A 20,241-nucleotide genomic window follows, 5' to 3' on the forward strand; every position below is an offset into this window, starting at 1 on the left:
ATCTTCTTTTATTCATTTATTTCCACCAAGATTCAAATCATATATTATTTCTCCAAGGTTCACTTATCTCAGTTACAGAATTGACTTACAGTATTTTCTTGTGCTTAACATACAACACAGACCACGCCAAATAATGATATGGATTTAGAATGGTTTATGTAAGGGATAATGCCGACGAGGTGTCCATAAACAGGAGTTAATGGACGACGCGGAGGCGGAGGATGGTTGCCTCTGCGAAGTCGATTAACTCCTGTTTATGGACACCTTGAAGGGCATATCCTGCTTATACCATGGTCACTTGCCAAAGAAAAGAAATTCGGACCATTCATTTACATTTTCATGCTTTTTACAATCAAAATATAAAGTTTTTCACAAGCCATAACTTAGTTTCCCTGGTAACGCCTGAGGGTTTGACTAATACCTGGAACAATCATTACTCTCCCGTAAGATTCTTATGCAACGGAGACGTTGTTCACTCCTCCAGTAAATAGGACGGACCATAGATACGACTTGGCAACGGGAGATATTCTAGTCCGCTCAGCGATGAGCCAGAAAGCTAACGCTATGCTAGCAAGATTCAAAGTCAATAACATTGCATACGGTTGACAAACAGTAAATATAATTTGACAGTATGCTAGCTAACACGATTAGCTAACTAACCAGTCATGTCATTGTCCCCAAATCAATAGCAAGATTTTCACGAACAAATGATCGGCGGTGTGTAACGTTACTGTGGCCGCGGCCTGAAGCAGAGAGTTGAACAGCACACGGGATGTGAGATTATTCGCGTATCAGTAAATTTAGAGGGGAAGTGTACTTTCTGCAGCTTGTGTGTTACAGTCGCCACCCTGTGGTGTTCAGAGGATAAGACACTGAAGGACTGACGGATTGAACTCAGTGTTGGAAATAGCATATTCAGATTTGATATGCCAGCTAGCGCATTAATTTACAGCGGTGAACAGTCAATTTGACTGGAACTACTTAGTAGGTGTCCATATATCAGTGGTTAATGGACACCCTGCAGCCAATCAGAATAGAGTATTCCCCCAGACCATGGTATAATGAACAATATGAATGTGGGTGAACCGATGTTGTGTAGGAGGGATGGATCGAGGGTTCGGGGAGAGGGATGAAGGGTTGGAGGGATGAAGGGTTGGAGGGATGAGGGGTAAGGGTCGAGGGTAGAGGGATGAAAGGATGGGGGTCGAGGAATGAAGGGATGAAGGGATGAAGAGAGGAATCAGGGTTGTAGGCGGTTGGATGTAGGAGAAGGCTGATGAACCGGTGTCGGTTGGTGGTGATGGGACAGAAGGGAATCGGGGAAGTCGAGACTCTGAGTGGAGGAGCCGTCTCTCTGCTTCCTCTTATGGGAATGATCCCCAAAAGAACTTCAGGCAGAAAGGTGTGCGTGGGCATATCTGCTGTCGTTCAGGTCGTGACAAATATAAGTGTGTTATGGGGCTGAAAACCAGCGGCCGATGATTTTTATTGTGTGGTTGGGGATTCCCTGCCTGGAAGCGGTGGAGGCGGCTTCAATGATGAATATGACTCAGGGGATATTCTGGATCTGGAAAAGGATTTGGTGGAAGTGGTGGTAAAACCAGAAGTGTGTGGCGACTTGACCTGTCTCTGAGACAAACAGAGGGTCTTTGGGGGAAGCTTGACTGGCTAGTCTTGAAGTTACGTAATTGCGTATGGGTTCATATGGACTTAGGTATGAGTCTAGGCGGAAGAGTTAAATGGGTTGAGGTTGACAGGACTGGTTGGTCTCCTTTTGCATTTTACTTTTGTAAAATTGCTCATACTTGAAACTTTCACACTTGATTTCTCACATAAAACACTCTCAGAAGTGAAGTGTGTGATAAAATAAAAATGAAAAATTTAAATACATTTCCAGAGTGTAGTATTTTATGAACTTTCAGACAGGAATAATAGTGTCCATTACAACTTGGTTCAGTTCACAATGATAAATGATATCAGCTCTTTGCATGAGACAACAAACAATAAATGTATGAGATTGCATGTACACCAGTTTAGTAACATTGAACCTTAACAAATTAACAAAATTAATAATTTTCCAATGAACAAAACCTATTTGAAAATAGCACAACATTTATTTTATTTGAAACTAATGTTACTCATTAGTATTAATGCATTAGAATCCTTAAAAACAGAGATACATCTGAACATTTTTCTGACTTACACCACTGCAGTCCTCTCTCTTTATAAATGGTTTCTTTTACTTTGGAGTGCACCCATACTGTCCTCACTCCCTCAGCTAATATCCTCTATATTTGCATCTCACGATCAACACAGCCATGGGGCTGAAATGACAGCAGCGTCAGTGCATTGCTAACCCTTAATCAGATGGTCCGAACAGAGACCACAGCACCCTGAGTTTGTCTGTCATCCAGAGAGTGGATGCAAGAAAAGACACATCAGGGGTATGATTTCTTGGTGGAATCTGCAGGTCAGGAAGCGCAAGATTGAAGCAGCTCGATTAATCAGCTCATCTGTGTGCAAGACAGGAGCAGGCTAAAGCAAAGACAGCCAGAACTGTCCACAAAATCCCAGTGTGGCACAGACATCCAGACACAGGGTGATTGGCAACACTGTAGTGCAGTAATAATGTTGGAGTGGACACTTCCTAAGGTGAAGTGCTGAGGGGACACAGAGATGATGTTCTTCTTCATAGGAAGCACTTGAGAGAAAGTTTACTTTTTAGCTCAGAGACAGGGAGGGATGAAGGTGGCAGAGCAGAAACCCCAGATGGCCACCAGGAAACATTCTGTCATCACAGGGCTGAGCTATTCACAAAGGAAGCAGAAGAGGCAGAAACTTTGAAACAAAGTCAGATAGGATATAAAGTGTTTAATAAAGTTAAACTGATGTATGCAGGTTTGCTCATCTTGGCTTTTCTGATAGCCCATCCACATCAGGCACATGACATGTGATAGCTGTGTGGATATCTGATGTGGATCAGAGAAAACTCATCCTCATGCAAGTGTAAATGCAAAACATGCAGAAACAGCAGATTGGCTGGACCACATTAAGAAGTGGCCTGGCTTACATTGCTCTGGAATCTCAGCAACGTATAACATCTATACAGGGTCACCACATCCTTCAAAACAAAAATCCAGCCAACAGAGTACAGATTATCTGACTTCACCTCTTGCTGTTGTCCCAAGTTGCCAGTCAAAAAACTACAGAATAGACCTTCCTCTGCAAAGACAAAAATTACCACTCTTCTTATTTCTCAGTTGGTGAGACTCCTTTCCTTGCCTCCTCTCCTCATGTCTGAGTGCCTCCCACCTGAGATATGAGCAGAGGAGGCAAGAAAAAAACATTGCAAGAAAGGAGTCACAGTAAAGCCAGTTACAAGGTACAAGCTATATTTATTGCCATTTTTCAAGTGACAAGGGTTTAAAAACTGTAACGCAACTGTAATGTTTGAGTCCTTTGTGCTACATCTATTTTAGAGAATTAAGTCTTGATAATGAACTGAGGAGTCTCACAGCCAGGGGAATGAAGCTGCTTCATATTCTGGTGGTATGCCAGTGGATGCTTCTGTATCTTTTGCCAGATGGCAGCAAGGTCAACAGACTGTCTGGGTGAGTGTTGTATTTTTGTATCCTTTGGGCTCTGTGCAGACATCTCATATCACTGGTGTCACTGATGCTCTATAGATGGTACCAGTGATGTTCTGGGTAATTTTAATCTGCAGATCTTTTCTGTCCTGGGCCGTGCCTGAACCATGCCAATTTGTGAAGTTTCCAGTCAGAATGCTTTCTACTGCTCCACTGTAAAAAAATGACCAGAAGGATGTAGAGCCTCTCCTGTGCTTTTTTAACCACTGTGGTGATGACCAAGATGAACTCTCAACATTGTTTAAACTGCGGATGATGATGGTGGTGTTGTCTGCATACTTCACAATAGTTACAGTCATGGCTGTACAGTGTGAACAGGATGGGGCTGAGCACATAGCTCTAACCCCAGTGTTGAGCACTAACATAGAGGAGGTGTGACTACCATTACATATGACAATGCACATAGTCTAGTGCTGTATTTTATGTCATCAGTCAGATGGGCATAACAGTGTCCATTACAGCTGAATTCCGTTCACAATGTGGCATAATGTGACATAAATGATATTGTATGGCCTTGTACGCAAAGCAAAATTAAGTAATGTTTATGCAACAATAAAAGGGAGATTTAGGTTAAATTTGGCTGTCAATAATAATTCATGATTATTTGGGATAATTATTAATTATGATACATAATATGATCCAGTTTGCATTTGATCACCTCGGGGCACCATCCTTAAAGAGGGGAAAAGATAGCAATTTTACTAAATCTGTCTCATAAAAATGTACTCAACTGTTTATAACTCTGATTAATAATTAACTTAATAACTACAACCAAATTTACCATAACAGCTAGTAATGGTTGAAGGATTTTGGAGTTCTTAACAGTGTAGAGGTTGGCAACATTCACTCTTGTACATTATTAAATAGACAGCCAGAAGGTTCAAAAGTCTTTATCAACACAAAGATGAAAGCACACGATCTAACTAACTTGTACTATATACAGGTAGGTGTGTGTGTGTGTGTGTCTGTCTGTCTGACAGAACAAAGAAGCAATCGTGATCACTGATATCACATGTGGGTGTGATATGCTCCAGGCTCAAGGAGTGTTTGTGCCTCTGTGTGTGTGTGTGTGTGTGTGTGTGTGTGTGTGTGTGTGTGTGTGTGTGTGTGTGTGTGTGTGTGTGAGACGTGATGCCAGGTTATCGAAGATGGTTAGTTGCGTGCAAAGACCCTGAGTCTGTGAGAAGCATGGCCGAATTAGCCGTCTAGGAAAGCAAACTACCAACAACTTGACTTGAAGTCACAATAACACCAAAACAGTAAACAAACATAAATTGAACACATGACATCAACCAGCGTTTAAGTCCTGTGCTCAGCCGTACTATGCTATGCTATCTAAGCCAACTCTCTCCTCTCATCTCAAGATGAATCCCTGGATCAGCTACTTTGTGGAGAAAGTTGACATTTTGGCTTGAGTACAGTCAAACAAGCTGTCTTGACAACAATGTTTATCAGTGCCTGTCAAAATTATACATATCACCATTGCAACATCTAAAATCATCTGGTTAAATTAGGGAAAGTACATTCGTACAAAATGGTAAAAAACAGCTTGTGATTCTGGAATACCAATGTTTGTGTATGTTTTCTATTTGTCCCTGCAGTTCCCTGCCATCTGAATCTGACCGAGACAGAAGGATACATAGAGGCTCCTCCTCAGTCAAGCTCTGCTTTTCAATCCACCATGGACTGCAGTTACCTCATCACTGTCTATTTGGGCTATGGAGTAGAGGTCCAGGTAAGAGTAAGACTTGCGTTCGGTCTGTCTGCCTGTCTGTCTGTCTGTCTGTCTGTCTTTCTAATGGTTTATTAAAAGGGTCGCTATAATGAATAAATAAACACATTTGTTCCATAACTAAATGAACAAGATGTTCTCAGAGGAAAAACAAGTGCTCACAACATTCTGAGGTTAGAAAGGTTACAGGGTCAGCCACATATAAACACAGTAAAATAGTGTTTTTAGTGTGTTTGGGCACAACAGATCAGTCAATGACGATCTTTCTCTTCTGATTAAAATTTCTTCCACAAAACTACATAATGCACCTTTAAATTAACTAAACCAACCTATTAGCTAAAAAATGTGTCCTGAAGCCAGCTACAGAGGTGTCATATAATTTCAGTTATTGTCGAAATTCATTGTATCACAATTTAAATTACTAGTCAGATTTGTGTTAGATTAAATAAAAAAAGAAAAAAAGGTTTTCAAAGTGCACCATATAAGATGCAGTAATGGGAAGGCAGCTGGCTTCCAAGTGTATCCCAGCTGTGTTGTTACATGTTGTGTGTTTTTCATGTTCACAATATCTTCCACCAAACAACAAATTATTTCCTACTTCGTGAGCATTCAGAGCCGTTTCCTGGTTTAAAACCCTCAGACAATATTTAGAGTAAGTGCATGCTCAACTCACTTTTTAAGTTACGCACAGACACTTCATATGCTTGCAGTTGATTCTGTCTCACTTGTAGTGTTATCTACAATGGCAGTTATTTGCTTTTACCTGAGTAAATCTGTCCTCAAGTCAGTGCTTTCCAAGAAATAATTTGTGAAAGGTTACAAAAACAGTGTGATTTCAATTTAATACAGGACCATACAGTATCTATCTATCTATCTATCTATCTATCTATCTATCTATCTATCTATCTATCTATCTATCTATTAAATTACATTTACACACACTTACACACACACACACATACACACACATACATATATATACAGTATATATATATATATATATATATATATATATATATATATATATATATATATATATATATATGTATATATATATATATATATATATATATATATATATATATATATATATATATATATATATATATGTATGTACTAGTCACATTCACACTCTCACATTTGCATATGCCAGTATTTGCCGTAAGCATTTAAAAGTCTTCAGTGCAAAAGTATTTTGGTAGATGATTCAATCAAAGAATCAATAGAAATTCTAGACTTTAAAAGGAGGAGGTATTTTAAGCTATAACATCTGACTATTAACCAAGGCCCATTCTCGGTTTGAGAAAGAATATTAATCATTTGACAGTTAGAAACACTGGCTGGTGTGGGACTATTATATTCAGCGCTCAGGAGATACAGTATTTTACATGGCCCTGAATCTGAATCATACAATGTTAAAAATTATAATGTTATACTGTATATTATGTGAACGTGAAATGATGTTGAAATATTACTGTGGTACGTAGACATGGACAAATGTGACAAAGGCTCAGGCACTGATACTAGGGCTTCACACTGTAGATCATAAGTCTCACCTGTGACACTAAACCTCATGAGACTGTGTGAACATTATGTACTGTTTAATAACACATTCGGATTAAAAACAAAGGCAAATTTAACTTTCAGAGATACCACAACACCCCGCCAAGGACAATCCAATAAGACCAATTCACATATTTGGCATATATTGGGAAAGAAATGAGAGTGAACCAACACTTAGTTTTGCATCTAAGCTCAATGCTTCAACAGAAGCATGAAATCAGTGATGATATCTGGTGGTAGTGTAACCAATAAGCAGAATTCAGTCAGAGTCCTGATAGCAGTTTACTATCAATCCAGATGTATTTACAATTTGCTGGACTGAAATGCACCTCACCTAATCCTTCAAATAACACTGGAAATCTAAACATAGAAAACCACACTTCCATTAAGCAGTACACAGAAACAGGTTCTCTGTTACAGTCTGTACAGTACTGTCAAACTTTTTAAATGTAATATACAATCAACATGAAATGTATTCTCGTGACAAGGGACTTACTGTTCTGCTTAAGTGCACTTATGAATTGTACCTGACAAGTTATTACTTGCTCCTTTCTCAGTCCATGAGATGAAAAACCCGAAACGGTCTTCAATCCAAAAATAAAAAAATCACAACGGTATCGTTCGATTGTCCTTATCAAAAAGAAAAATGAACTGCTGGCCAGCAAAAGTAAGTTCAATTTTTATAGAGCTCTATTTGTATATGTATGTATAATGTGTGAATGGAGGGGGGGGGGGGGGGGGGGGGGGGGTTGTGTATGTGTGAGGGTTTGCCTGAGATCTAATACTAATACAATAACATAAAGTGACCAAAACCATCCATCCATCCATTGTCTGTAACTGCTTTATCCATTTTATGGGATCGCTGGGGTTTTTGCTGGAGCCAATCCCAGCTGTCTCTGAGCGAGGGCAGGGTACCCCCAAGACGAGTCACCAGCTCATCACAGGGCCCTCACTGATGGCAGAGGCCGCCAGGCAAGGTGCCATCTGCACATCAGGAGCAATTTGGGGTTCAGTATCCTGCTCAAGGACACTTCGACGTGCAGCTCAGCTCAGCCCGGAGCCATGATTTGAACCAGCGACCTTAAGATTATTAGCCGACCTGCTCTATCCGCTGAGCAACAGCTGCCCCTGCAGCAGAATGTTATATGTTACTTAAGGTGTGATGTGAAATCTTGGAGCCTCCTGTGTACATACTCTGAGATTTTTAAATGAAAGAGATGTCTTGTGTAGACAAGGTTCATAGGTTAATGATTTTAAATATGGGATAACAATGTGCAAATCCCTTATCAGACAGAAGTTATTGTTCAGACCTAATAATTCCTAAAACATACCTCACAGGGTATTTTAATGTCTTTAATGGCTTAAAAGTAAATCACAGATGAAAAGCAGAAAATCAAACACTAAGATGTGACTCAAACTAGCCAATGTAGCGATTGTAGACAGCTACCCCACATGGGTAGCCAGGGAAAGTCTTAACTTTTAACTGGTCATGAAACAGCCTCAATTTAATACTGAAGCCTTTATATGACCGACATAAGCAAACATGACATTCAGTAGGCTATGTCTGAAAAATTATCATACTTATTCTAGATGCCTGTAACTTCATCCAAATGTGGCCATTCATACATTTAAAACTACATTTTGAATTCAAGGGACAGTATGTAATGATTTAAGTAATTTATTAACTCAAATCAATGTCTTTGTTCATAAGTAAGTCCTCGGTGTTCAATTACCTCTGCCAACAATCTGACTTACCCTCGTGAGGGAAGAATTACCTATCTGAATATACATAGCGCGGGCAAGCTCTATGGAGGCCGCCATGTCTTTCCGGTTTTAAAAAAACTATGGAGTGCCGAGAGGGACACAAAGCACTACGTGGTACTACGTAGTGAGGCTAAATGCGTTTTCGCTCAGAGCCAGCTTGACTGCGGAGCTGAGAGGGAACCTCTAGTTTTATAGCCTTAATACCTAACTACATTTTTACCTCATTACTTGAATCAGTAGAAATACTCGACGCTGTTGGGAAAGAGTCCATATTTTGAAAATGAGTTTCTCGGCCGTCAGGGCCACCGTAGCTTCCGGAACGTCTCCAACGTCCTAAGAACGGGAGGGGTGAGCGAAGGAGTGTTGCAATGTAGAACCTCACAGCTAGATGGTGCTAAATACTTGATATATTACACACTGTCCCCTTAAGGAGTCCCACAATTTAGGGAAAGAAGCTGTCTTTAGTCTGGTGGGACCGCAGTAAAATAAGTTCATTTTGTTTCTGCCACATAATTTTTTTTCCACATGGCCCAACAGAATCAACATGCAAAAAAGTTATTGTAGTAGCTTTAAACTGTTGTCCAAAACAAGAGTGAATATCAGTGTCCAACGCTTAAGTTGTCAGCTAATTAATTCATCCTTTAATCTACCAAAAATGTTCTGGACATTTTTGAGGATTCTTTCTTTACAGTATTGACAGAAATCATTGCCATCTGACATTATATGAGACGCAGAGGTTGTACTGGATACACACAACATGTTTACTGTTGGTTCTTTTAAAACCACTTTCCCTGTAGTAGCTTTAGCTTCAGTCTTAATTTTCCCAGTGATTTAATGTGGCTGCAACCATCACTCTCCACAGAGCACTGGGCAGCACCAAGCTGACAATTTTCTATGGAAACACTTAATGGCTAAATTTTCCTCATAAATAACTCAAAATATTAAAAGACACAGAAGATATGAGTGAAGGAATACAGGTTTTGACCTCTTTTTGCAAAAATGTGAACATACCACATGTAGATTGTTAGTGTACAGAGAAATGGCACATATTAGCACACAGTGGCCATGGAAATATACTGTAGATGTCCAATGTCACCTCCACAAATGTGTTTGGCCTGTAGACAATGGCAGGAGCTCCAAATGATTACAGCCACTCTATCCACTCTAGGGCATTCAGTGTCGTTTTGAAGCATCTGACCTTTTTGGGGAGGCTTATGTGATGATTTAAGTAGCGCCCTTGTCTCTACCTGAAAACCCCCTCATCCATATGATTAACTGCATGAGCTTTGCTTCCTGCTGCTCATAAAATATACAATGGCCATTACGCTACTGACCTTCCAGATGCCTGGCCTAACATATTTAGGATAAAAAATGAATATGTGGTTGCAAATCATTGTCAATGATGTCTCCCAGCTGCTTCCTGTCGCTGATGCAGAGAGAAAGCAAAAGGAAATTAAGGGAGAGGAAGGGGGAGAAATGTGAGGTAGATGAGGCCAAATATGAAAGAAAAACATAAAATGACATGATGAGAGCAACTGTGTAGATGTCTACTCTCAGACATGGGCAGCTTCTTCAGTCAACAAATACAGGAAAGACATGGCAAATACATGCATATCTAAAAGGTTCAGCCAGTCAATTCAAAACAGTTTTATATATATTGCCCAAAATCACAATCACAAGGAAATGAGGAGAACTAGAACAAAGAGCAAAAAGTCTGTATTAGGAGGAGACCAGGATGGGCCCTTGGGTCAAACAAGCACAGGGCTTTAATTCAGGCAACCGCTGTTTATGTCCAATGCGGAAGTGCCGAAGTCACTGGGGAATTGTTTTAGCTTACAAATGTACACTTGTGAAGTTACAGAAGTAATTATTGATTTAAGGCCAAACCATAATGATTTCATAAACCTTAACAAGCAGTTTTGTTACCAACCTCTGAATCATCTGTCAGATTTGTTCATTGATTCAGGTCTGCTCCTGTGCTGAGATGAGGAATGGATACATTATCTTCTCACATAGCTAGCTATTGGTTTACATCCACGAAAACATGTACAGGTTTTAAAGGGTAGTAAATTGTAGGTAAATTACAGAAAACAACAACTCTTTTATCAACATTTTCTTTAATTGCTGTGAAAAATGTGAATGTGAGTTTGACTAGTTCATTGCAGTCTTGACTCACTTGCTGCATGGTATGAGCAGGGCCCTCATCTTCCTTTCCCTCCCAGTACCATGCACTGAAGGGTCATGACAGAAACTGCACCAAAAACTTTGGGGGAGAGGGTAACTGTTCATCATACTGTACTTCAGGGTCTCAAATATAGAGTTCCACAAGCCTGTCCTTACCAGAACATTGGTTGAAAATGCAGGTAATTTATTACAGAAAATATTTACATTTTTTGTCAGGTGGTGACTTCTATAAGTTGTAGTTATTATTACACCTGGAAAGAAAGATGTCAGGAGAGGTAGTACAGTAAAATGTCTGTATAGGGGGAGGACGACAATGGATTAAACATGTTAGGACTGAGTTTTAGTGAACCCAGATGCAGAGACCAGCGACAGGGAGAAAAGGTTTATTTCTGGATGATGCGTTCAGGTGGAAAGCAGGCCTGATGTCCAGACCGGTAGGCTGGCAGGCAGGCAGACAGTTTGGCTGGCAGGAACAGAGTGGAGGAGCGCTGGGGCTACGGTGAGTTACAGAATAATCTGGCACTGAAGTTGTAGAGAGATCGGGTAATATAGTCGGAGGGTGATGAGTAGATGAGGAGCAGGTGCGCCATGCTGCTGCTGCCGCCACGCCCACAGACACACGCACCTGGAAAGAGCAGGTGAGGAAGAGAGGAGGGGGGTAAAGCCTGACAGGAGAAAAACACAAACAGAACAAAAACAACACTGCAGTCAAGCCAGCCTCCACTCCGTAAACCCCCAGTCAAACTAGCCCCCCTCGTTATTTTGTAGTGCCTGTTAAAGTAGATATTACGTTAATGCAGTCCAAGAACAGAATTCAAAAAAAGAGGACAAGTTATGAGCACAATTTGCAAGTTCACATGAATTCATTCATTCATTCATTCAGTCTGTTAATTGATTGATTAATTAATTGAACGATTAGCTAAATTGAGCTTTTAAAGGGACAGTGTGTAACGATTTAAGTAATTTATTAACTCAAATCAACGTCTTCGTTTATAAGTAAGTCCTCATTGGTGTACAATTACCTCTGCCAACAATCTGACTTATCCTCCTGAGCGAAGAATTACCAGAATATCTGAATATACATAGCACAGGCAAGCTCTATGGAGGCCGCCATGTCTTTCTGGTTTTAAAAAAACTATGGACTGCCGAGAGGGACACAAAGCACTACGTGGTACTACGTAGTAGGGCTTAACACGTTTTCGCTCAGAGCCAGCTTGACTGTGGAACTGAGAGGGAGCTCAGCGAAAGTGCTCGTCACTAACTAACATCTAACTAACTACATCTTTACCTCATTACTTGAATCAGTAGAAATACTCGACGCTGTTGGGTCAGAGTCCATATTTTGAAAATGAGTTTCTTGTCCGTCAGGGCCACCGTAGCTTCCAGAACGTCTCCAACATCTTCAGAACGGGAGGGGTGAGCAAAGGAGTGTTGCAATGTAGAAACTCACAGCTAGATGGCGCTAAATACTTGATATATTACACACTGTCCCTTTAAGGAATTCATTCATTGATTATTTACTTAATTCCTTTTACCATCCTAATTCTTATCACATTGAAGCCTTAGAAGATGGAGGCCATGGCATTTCAATTTTGTGAATAATTAGTCTAACATTAGAATAAAAACAATATCTTGAGCATCTGATGAGGAATTTGAAAAAAAAAAAAGCCCACTTAAAAGTCAAATATTTTCAGGATTTTCCTCAAATTAAGATTTACGTTAAAGAAAACGTCCTGTTTCCACAGACCTATTTCGGTTAAGAACGATAGTCCTCCACCTCAGAGATTCACTCATGTTATACCAAACAGTTTTGATGTGGAATTTCAAAATTAAAGCCCTCTGAAATTCAAAATAGTTTCAGTATTTCCCTCAAATTCAGATTTCCATTAAAAGGAACCTACCTGTTTCCACAGATTAATTTTACTTCAGATTGATAGTATCCATGTCATCTTCAGGGCTCCGTAACTTAGGTATCATGGCTACATTTGTTACAGAAGTTATAGAAATAACATAGTGATTTCAACCCAAACCACGATATCGGCCTTAACCTAATCAAGTGTTTTTCTTGCCTAAATCCAACCAAACTGTAAGAAGGTCTAGTGGATGTTACACACCAATGGTTTTGGGAATGGTGATATATGTCGTTTTGATATATGGGAGATACTTACAATCAACCTATTCAGTTATTTAGGCATGAGGTTGTGTAGAGCTCCATCTTCCTCACTCTCTTTTCTTCACACTCTTGTGTATTCTATTCGACAATAGGACAAATGTGACAGTGTAATTACAATGTTTATGTTATAGAAAGAAAGTTTTTTTTAAAGGTTGTCCTTGGATGTAAAGAACATAATCTTGGGTTGCGTCCCTGGAACTGGTGATATAGCTGAACAAATATTAAACACAACTTCTGTATCGTTAGGAATTTAACTTGATAGATAAGAAGGGGTAAAAGAAGAATTAGAAATAATAGAAAAGGTAGAAAGAAAAGGGGGATTATAGAAGACTGCAGAAGGTGAGTGAAAAGAAAGGCCATCTGAGAAATGCATGGAAATTAAGAATAGGTGGAAAAAAGGGCAGAGTGGTAGGAACAGATGAGGAGAACAGCGAGAACAGAAAGATGACTGGAGGACAGAGTGTGGAAGGAAAGATAAGGAAAGCAGAGGAGAAGAGAAGAAGGGGAGGTGATAAGCAGACTTACAACTGAGATAAAATAAATGCAGTCCTCTCTCATCCTCATTTTACTTTCATTATTAAAACTCCAGTGCCCCGATCTGCTGAGCGGCAGTTGTTAATTAATTGCTCATGGATTATCTGTCCTCTCCTTTTGTTTGTTTACGGACCCCTTTAAATGTGCCTCGGCTAAAATGTTTTATCAGCTCCTCTTAACTAATTTGAAAGGGTTCCCTCCCTAGTTAGGCAGACTGTGGAATGCAAATAATGTTGGATGTACATCAAAGTTGTCAGGTGGACCTGGGAGGTCAATCAGAACTTTAAGACACTAAAACGTGGGCTCTTAATTTGTCTTATCAAGAAATCACACTCATTAATCTACTTCAGGGGTCTTTATTAGCCCTGGAGGATCACAGTGGCCTAATTTAATTGTCTTTTATTACAAGATAAGCCAGATTTAACCCTGATGCAGGACTTTGATTTAGAGTTTGGATCCGTTTATCAGGTAAGAACTCCAAAACTGGCAGCAGGAACAGTACAGTAAAGCTCTAATACCTCTCACTCAGGTGAATTGTGGAATAAGAGAAAGCATTACAGTGTATGCAACGGACAAGAGTCATAACTTACATGGAGGTCCTTGTCAGTGGAACATAGATGTAAGCCTAATAGGTCTTTCAACAAACCGGCAGTCTTTTTGTCTTGAGCAAAGTCTAAAATACATTATATAAACAGTGTCGGAGCTTAGGAAACCTTAATGTCTCTTTATTTAATGTTAAAGCCAGATATGATGGACTGTCTAAAGTGAGCTCTAGTCAATAAGAAGTACCGGCTAGGTCTGCTCTTTAAAAGTGTCATGAGATAACTTTTGTTGTGCATTGGCGTTATATCAATCACTTGCATGTGTTTCTAGAGATATCACCGCAGCTAATTATTGTTGAGCAACGTAGGACAGTGGATGAATGTTTTTCTTTTTAACGGTTAGTTGCTCCTGACTGTCCAAAGAAATGTGTGTGTTTTTGTCTGTGTCAGTCCTGTGGTAGACTGCAGATGTGCTCAGAGTGGTGAATTGCATTTATCAGTATGAAGGTGGTTTCTAATTCCAGTAAATTCAAATACTTTCATAACTTCTCAGTCCTGAAGGTCTGACGTGTGGAAGTCTCTGTGTAAAATCTGCACACAGAATATATACAAAGTGCTTCCAGAAAAAGAATATAGAGTTCGTCACCCAAGCAAGGCAGCCCTGGGGTGAGCTTTGTTCAATCTCCTCTTTCTCACTTGGCCACACTATCCAGAAATGCAATGACCCCAGGTGTTGCAGTTCTTATCTCAGGACATAATAAAACCTATGCAACATTGAGCCTGCATAACATGTGATAGCTGAGACATGCACTAGGACTGTGAGAGAACACCATTTGAAAGAGATGCTTTTTTTTACTGTACTTGCAGACATTTTGAAAATGTCTGCAAGTACAGATATGCAATCTCTTATTATGAGGATGAAGATGTTCACTCAGAATCATGAGGTGGTGGTTGTCATAGCAGCAACCTATTAATAATTTGCAATGATGATTATGACACCAGATGGTGAGTTATCAATGGAGCCAATTCAGGGGCAAAGTCAGTCGTGTCCACAGCTTTAGTTTGTAAGTCTGTAACATTTTTTTGCATTTGTACATATTGTGCATATCCTTCTCTTTCTTCTTTGGCATCTCTTTTAAGGGTGTGGATAATTTTGGCTCCTACTTCGGTTGTTTTATCCATCCTTTCTATTGATTATGAGCACATCAGACTTATTAAAGTTAATTAGACCTGGGGAAATAGCAACATAGCTTCAATAAAGTTTAATGAGGTATTAACATGAGCAGTCAGATGATCGGATAGTTTGTAAACAGACATTGATCAGTTAGCCCTGTCTAAAACACTTATTATTCAGATGTAGCAGAGAAATGTAGCTGTATTTCAGGACACAACTAGTGTATGCTTTGTGGTCTCCTATATTCTGAAATCAGCTGGGTACATCTCAGAGTCTTTCTATTACTATAGAAATAGGGGGGAGGCAGCCAAAAGATGGGCGTCTCCAAAAAGAGTTTATTTACTCATCCTGTTTGGTTAAATTATTCTTCAAGCATGATGATTTCAGACCTCTTGTCTCTTGTTTTACTGTCATGTACACAGCAATTGCATAGAAGCAGACATTGGCAGTGAAATTCTGAAATTCTATCTTTGTTATTACAGATATGTATAAAACGTATTTGTAGAGAAAAATACTGTGAATGGAAGTGATTACAATCTGTACGTATGGTGCCGATGTTAAAAGTATAGGATAACAAAATCATAATACATAGCAGTGATGGCTCGTGAAATTTCAGGGCTTCAAGTTTCCACATCATGCCTGTGTATAAAAAGCAGCAGTTAAGGTTTCTGCAACATTGATATTGTCATGTTTATATGTGTCATATGCTGTGAAACACATTGACATACATACAAACAGATATACATGCAGATATAAGGAAAAATTGTTTCATGACTGTTTCTTGCATGTTTGTGTTGCTGAACAGACAGACAGGACCTTATCAGTTTTGTGCATGTTCACACTTAATAAATGCTACACTCAAATGGCTAAGTAGAGCACACAACTCCACCAAGGCGAAAAAATCCCCTTTAATTAAATCAAGCCTAATCCAATATCAAATAAAAAAATATTTAAATCTGCAAGATTCCGATTTTTTATTTGGATCTGCTAACAAATTGTAGTCACTCATACACACCAGCCACCCATATATGGCAGATCTTTTTCATCAAGATCCACAAATTATTCCCTGAAAAATGTATGAAAATGTCTAACAAATACATCTCTCAATGTTAAAGAAAGTGACAAAAAATGTGTGAATCCCTCCCTTCATCTGGATCTGTACGAAAAGCTAATGGGGTCAGGATCCATCCTCCATCCAAGCGTTTGGGAAACAGGCATGGGTGAAAAAGATTATCCTACGCGGAGGTGGTAACTAATGCATTACCACCTGACCTCGTCCAATGGGGTCCAAGATGTCATACACAACATCAAAATATGTTGTTTAAGACTTACTAAATATCTGTGGAAAGCTGCATGTCAGAGTCTTGCTTTGTTTTTGTCCAGAAGGAAACTATAATGAAAATGAGGGCTTCAGTAGCATCATTTCCCTTTGAGACTTGAAAAATGTAAAATAATCCATGATGATAAATTTAACGCTGAATGTCTTCTGTGATTATTGTTGAAGATTGATATCCTTGTCATGTCAGTAGCTAAATATGAAACTGCTGCCTGGTGTAGCATACAGAGTAGTGTGGCTCTGTACATGTTATACAATCAATCTGCTAGAACTTCTCAGAAAGCTCAATAAAAATTACCTTTACCTTTATACCTCTACTGGCTGAGGGGCAGCAGGTCCAAGGTTTTACCTCCCAGTAAAAGATGAAAATACAGATTTAATGAATGAGATATATCATGTTTAGAAAGTGCTGGTAGATGGATGTTGCTCCCCTTTGACAGAGCCAGGCTAGCTGGATGATTGAAATTAACAAAAGGGAAATTCAGTCTAATCGTTGGGTATGTTGTGTGCTGTTAATACAATACTCTTATTTTCAATGTTTGTGAATGTGTAGTTAAAATGTCTTTTATTTGAGATCTTCCCTATGAAGCACTTTGGTCAACATGTGTGGTTGATAAATGTGCTCTTTAAGTAAATTGGCTTAACTATTGATGCTGCTCTGAGCTGTGACATTGTGTTGTGATTACTTTGAGAGTTTTCTAGCTTAATGAGAGCCTTCCTGGTGCATGCAGTCTGAGCATGAATCCCAGCGGACCATATAAAGATGAGAGCCAAGACCAAACAGCAATCTCTCTGAAGAGCGCATGATACAGATACAAACAACAGTCAGCAAAGGTTTGGCCACGAATAGCGCGGGGTATCGACTGATGGATCAATACCCTCAACTGCTTTAGCTGAGCCAGACTCTACCTCAGTTCAATAAAGCACAGTTCTATCTTCAGTCCCTGTCTGCACTGATGGCAGAGATTGATTAGGAAGCATCTGTCAACGCTAAGACAGTTTCCAAGACAAATAGGTAACAGTCACATCCTGTGGTAGCAGCTGCCCCATCACTTTGAGGTATTTTTCTGCTCATTTGCAATATGTGCAGGTTTCTCACAGTTTAAATGTCTCTGCTTAGCTTTTAGCTTGTAATAATGTGCTGCCACAGTGTATTATGAGTGGCTGAACTTGCATGTTGTTGCTGTAAAACTACTGAACCATGTTTGCATGCAGCAACCTGTAGGTTTATTGTGGTGTCACTTGACTAATAATCCTATGCACACTAAATGACTGAGAAGCTGAGAAATGACATGCTTAGAAAAGATACCTGAAGTAGAGGATAATCAATTCAACCAAAGCTAAATGCAAATGCTTCACTATGCATGAGCTTCATTAACATAAACATGCGTATCTTTCCCCTTTGGCTCATTCATTCTTTTTGTACTGTCAAGAGAGGGAGAGGTTGACTTGGGTTTTCTTCGAAGAGTTCATTGCATTGGTTACACTTTGAAAAAATAGATGAGCATACATTTACAAGACTGTAGCCACGGGCTAAACTTTGTTTGCAATACAGTAAAGGGCACACTTTATTTCTTTATTCATTCTGTTGCTGTGTGTGTACAGTAGAGCATCCAGTTGTGAAAAAGAAAGCTGTTAAGTCATTGAAAGCTGTTAGTGCCTTGTCAGTTCTTGTTTCTCCTGTTCCTTTTCCCCAACAATGTCAAGTCATTCTTCTACAAATTACATTCATATGGAGTTTTCTGCATTTGAGATTTACATTAAATGGCAATTCTAAATGGTAGAGATCAGTGTGACCTTCATGCAGTGCTGTGTAAATGGGTAGAGGTTGGGGAGGAGGAAGTACAAAGTATTTGCCTTCATCAGCATCATGTCTCAAAGTCAGCACTGTCATTATATGAACACCTATTTTCCATGACCTTAACCCAGCGGCTAAGTTACAGTACCTCATCTGAAGCATACTATGATTGCAAGAAGTAGTGCACTCTTTATGCAGCAATGTTAAAAATATGGGTGTAGAGGTCGGGATAGCTGACAGCATCTAATACATCCCACTTTAATGCAGCTAAATGGAGATGGTGTCTTGTCACATACCTGAAGTAAACATTTGCCATTGTATTCCCATGATTAAATACTGATGCCTCTGTATGTGCTTATTTATCTATTTATATAATATATATAATATTTCATAAACTGAGATAGGGTCAATATGTCAAATTTCATTAGCAAGTAATTGTATGCAACAAGGCTGAGATCCATCCAAAATAATTTCGTCCTCATTAAAACATCGACCACAAATGTCCACTGTGAAATCAGCTTGTTATGACCTATGTTTATGTTTCTTGATGAGCAGCACCCTCTAGTGGCCATAGTAAATTTAACAGCAGCAAAGGAGGAAGTCAAGTAGAATAAGGGAAGAAAAACTTCCTTAAAACAAAGGCAGGATTTTCAACCAAGAGACCACTGTTCATGCAGTGTGTAACCAGAAATTTAACAATGATTTTCTTATAACTTACTGACTAGAGGTGTGAATCATCACCGGTCTACTGATGTGATTTGATTCAACTGCCAACAATTCAGATGGGGGGCGGCTGTAGCTCAGTGGGTAGAGCTGGTGGGTAGAGTGGGTAGAGATCGGAAGATCGCTGGTTCGAATCCCTGTGGGACTGAGCTACATGTCGAAGTATCCTTGAGCAAGATACTGAACCCCAAAGTTGCTCCTGATGTGCAGTTGGCACCTTGTGTGGCAGCCACTGCCACCAGTAAGAGTCCTGCGATGAGCTGGCGACTCTTCCAGGGTGTACCCTGGCCTTCGCCCATCGAGTAAATTGGATTTGGCCCCAGTAAGCCCTGCAACCCCTTAGGGGGGGGAAAAAAGCGGCAACATCCCGCGACCCTCACGGATAAGCGGAAAAGAAAATGGAACGGAACAGACAACAATTGTGCAACAATTTCGATGTATCTTGATGCATCTCAGTATGTGCCATAATGAGTTTTTTTTCTACACAGCTACTTTTTCACCATTTAAATTTCCTTTTTTTTTTTTCAGAAAGTCTTTTCAATATTTTTACAGTCTAAAAACCGCATCTCTTCAATACCAGTGCCTGTGTAGCCCACCTCAGTGCATTAACAAAAAATAAACACAACATAAATCTGTCTGCAAGATTTATGGGATGCAATCGCAAAGAATATTATTTATTAATTTATTAATCACATGGTAGTTCAAAGACAGCGCACTTACTGAATATGGCAACATCGTAAAAATGATTCTGCCACACATACCTCTCTCACTCAGCAGATGTTAGCTTCAGGTTATGTGGTTAATAATTTTTGTCACATTAGCCAAATGTCTGCCGACAATTCAGACCTTGAGAGAGAGGTTTTGCTATTTACTGTCAAAATCAACATAAACCACAAAATCCCAATTATGCTCCTGATGCAGAATATTCCACGTCCGCATCACTGCACCCTATAATAGAGAAATGTTTATACCACTGTTACTAACCTAGTTAAATTTAATTAGGTACATAACAAAGTTACTTATGTACTGTACGCACTGCTGATGGTAACAGTTATTAAGTCACAATGTTTC

At 39.5% G+C, this 20,241-nt stretch overlaps 1 protein-coding gene across 10 annotated transcripts in view; it reads left to right on the forward strand.

Annotated features, from left to right (window-relative positions):
* The window catches only part of sez6b (seizure related 6 homolog b), a 437,962-nt gene that overhangs the window by 126,328 nt on the left and 291,393 nt on the right, over positions 1 to 20,241 (forward strand). For 9 of the 10 annotated variants that reach the window (XR_003981115.1, XR_003981113.1, XR_003981114.1 and 6 more), the window contains one exon: positions 5,249 to 5,382. The exons of the other annotated variant lie outside the window; for it this stretch is intronic. Coding sequence is in view for 6 of the 9 variants with exons in the window: in XM_030393151.1 (XP_030249011.1) it covers positions 5,249 to 5,382 (134 nt within the window). In the remaining 3 variants the exon portion in view is untranslated. The remainder of the gene's footprint in view (positions 1 to 5,248; positions 5,383 to 20,241) is intronic. 10 annotated transcript variants of the gene reach the window in all.

Source organism: Sparus aurata, chromosome 2 (assembly GCF_900880675.1).
Source record: "Sparus aurata chromosome 2, fSpaAur1.1, whole genome shotgun sequence".
Lineage (NCBI taxonomy): Eukaryota > Metazoa > Chordata > Actinopteri > Spariformes > Sparidae > Sparus > Sparus aurata.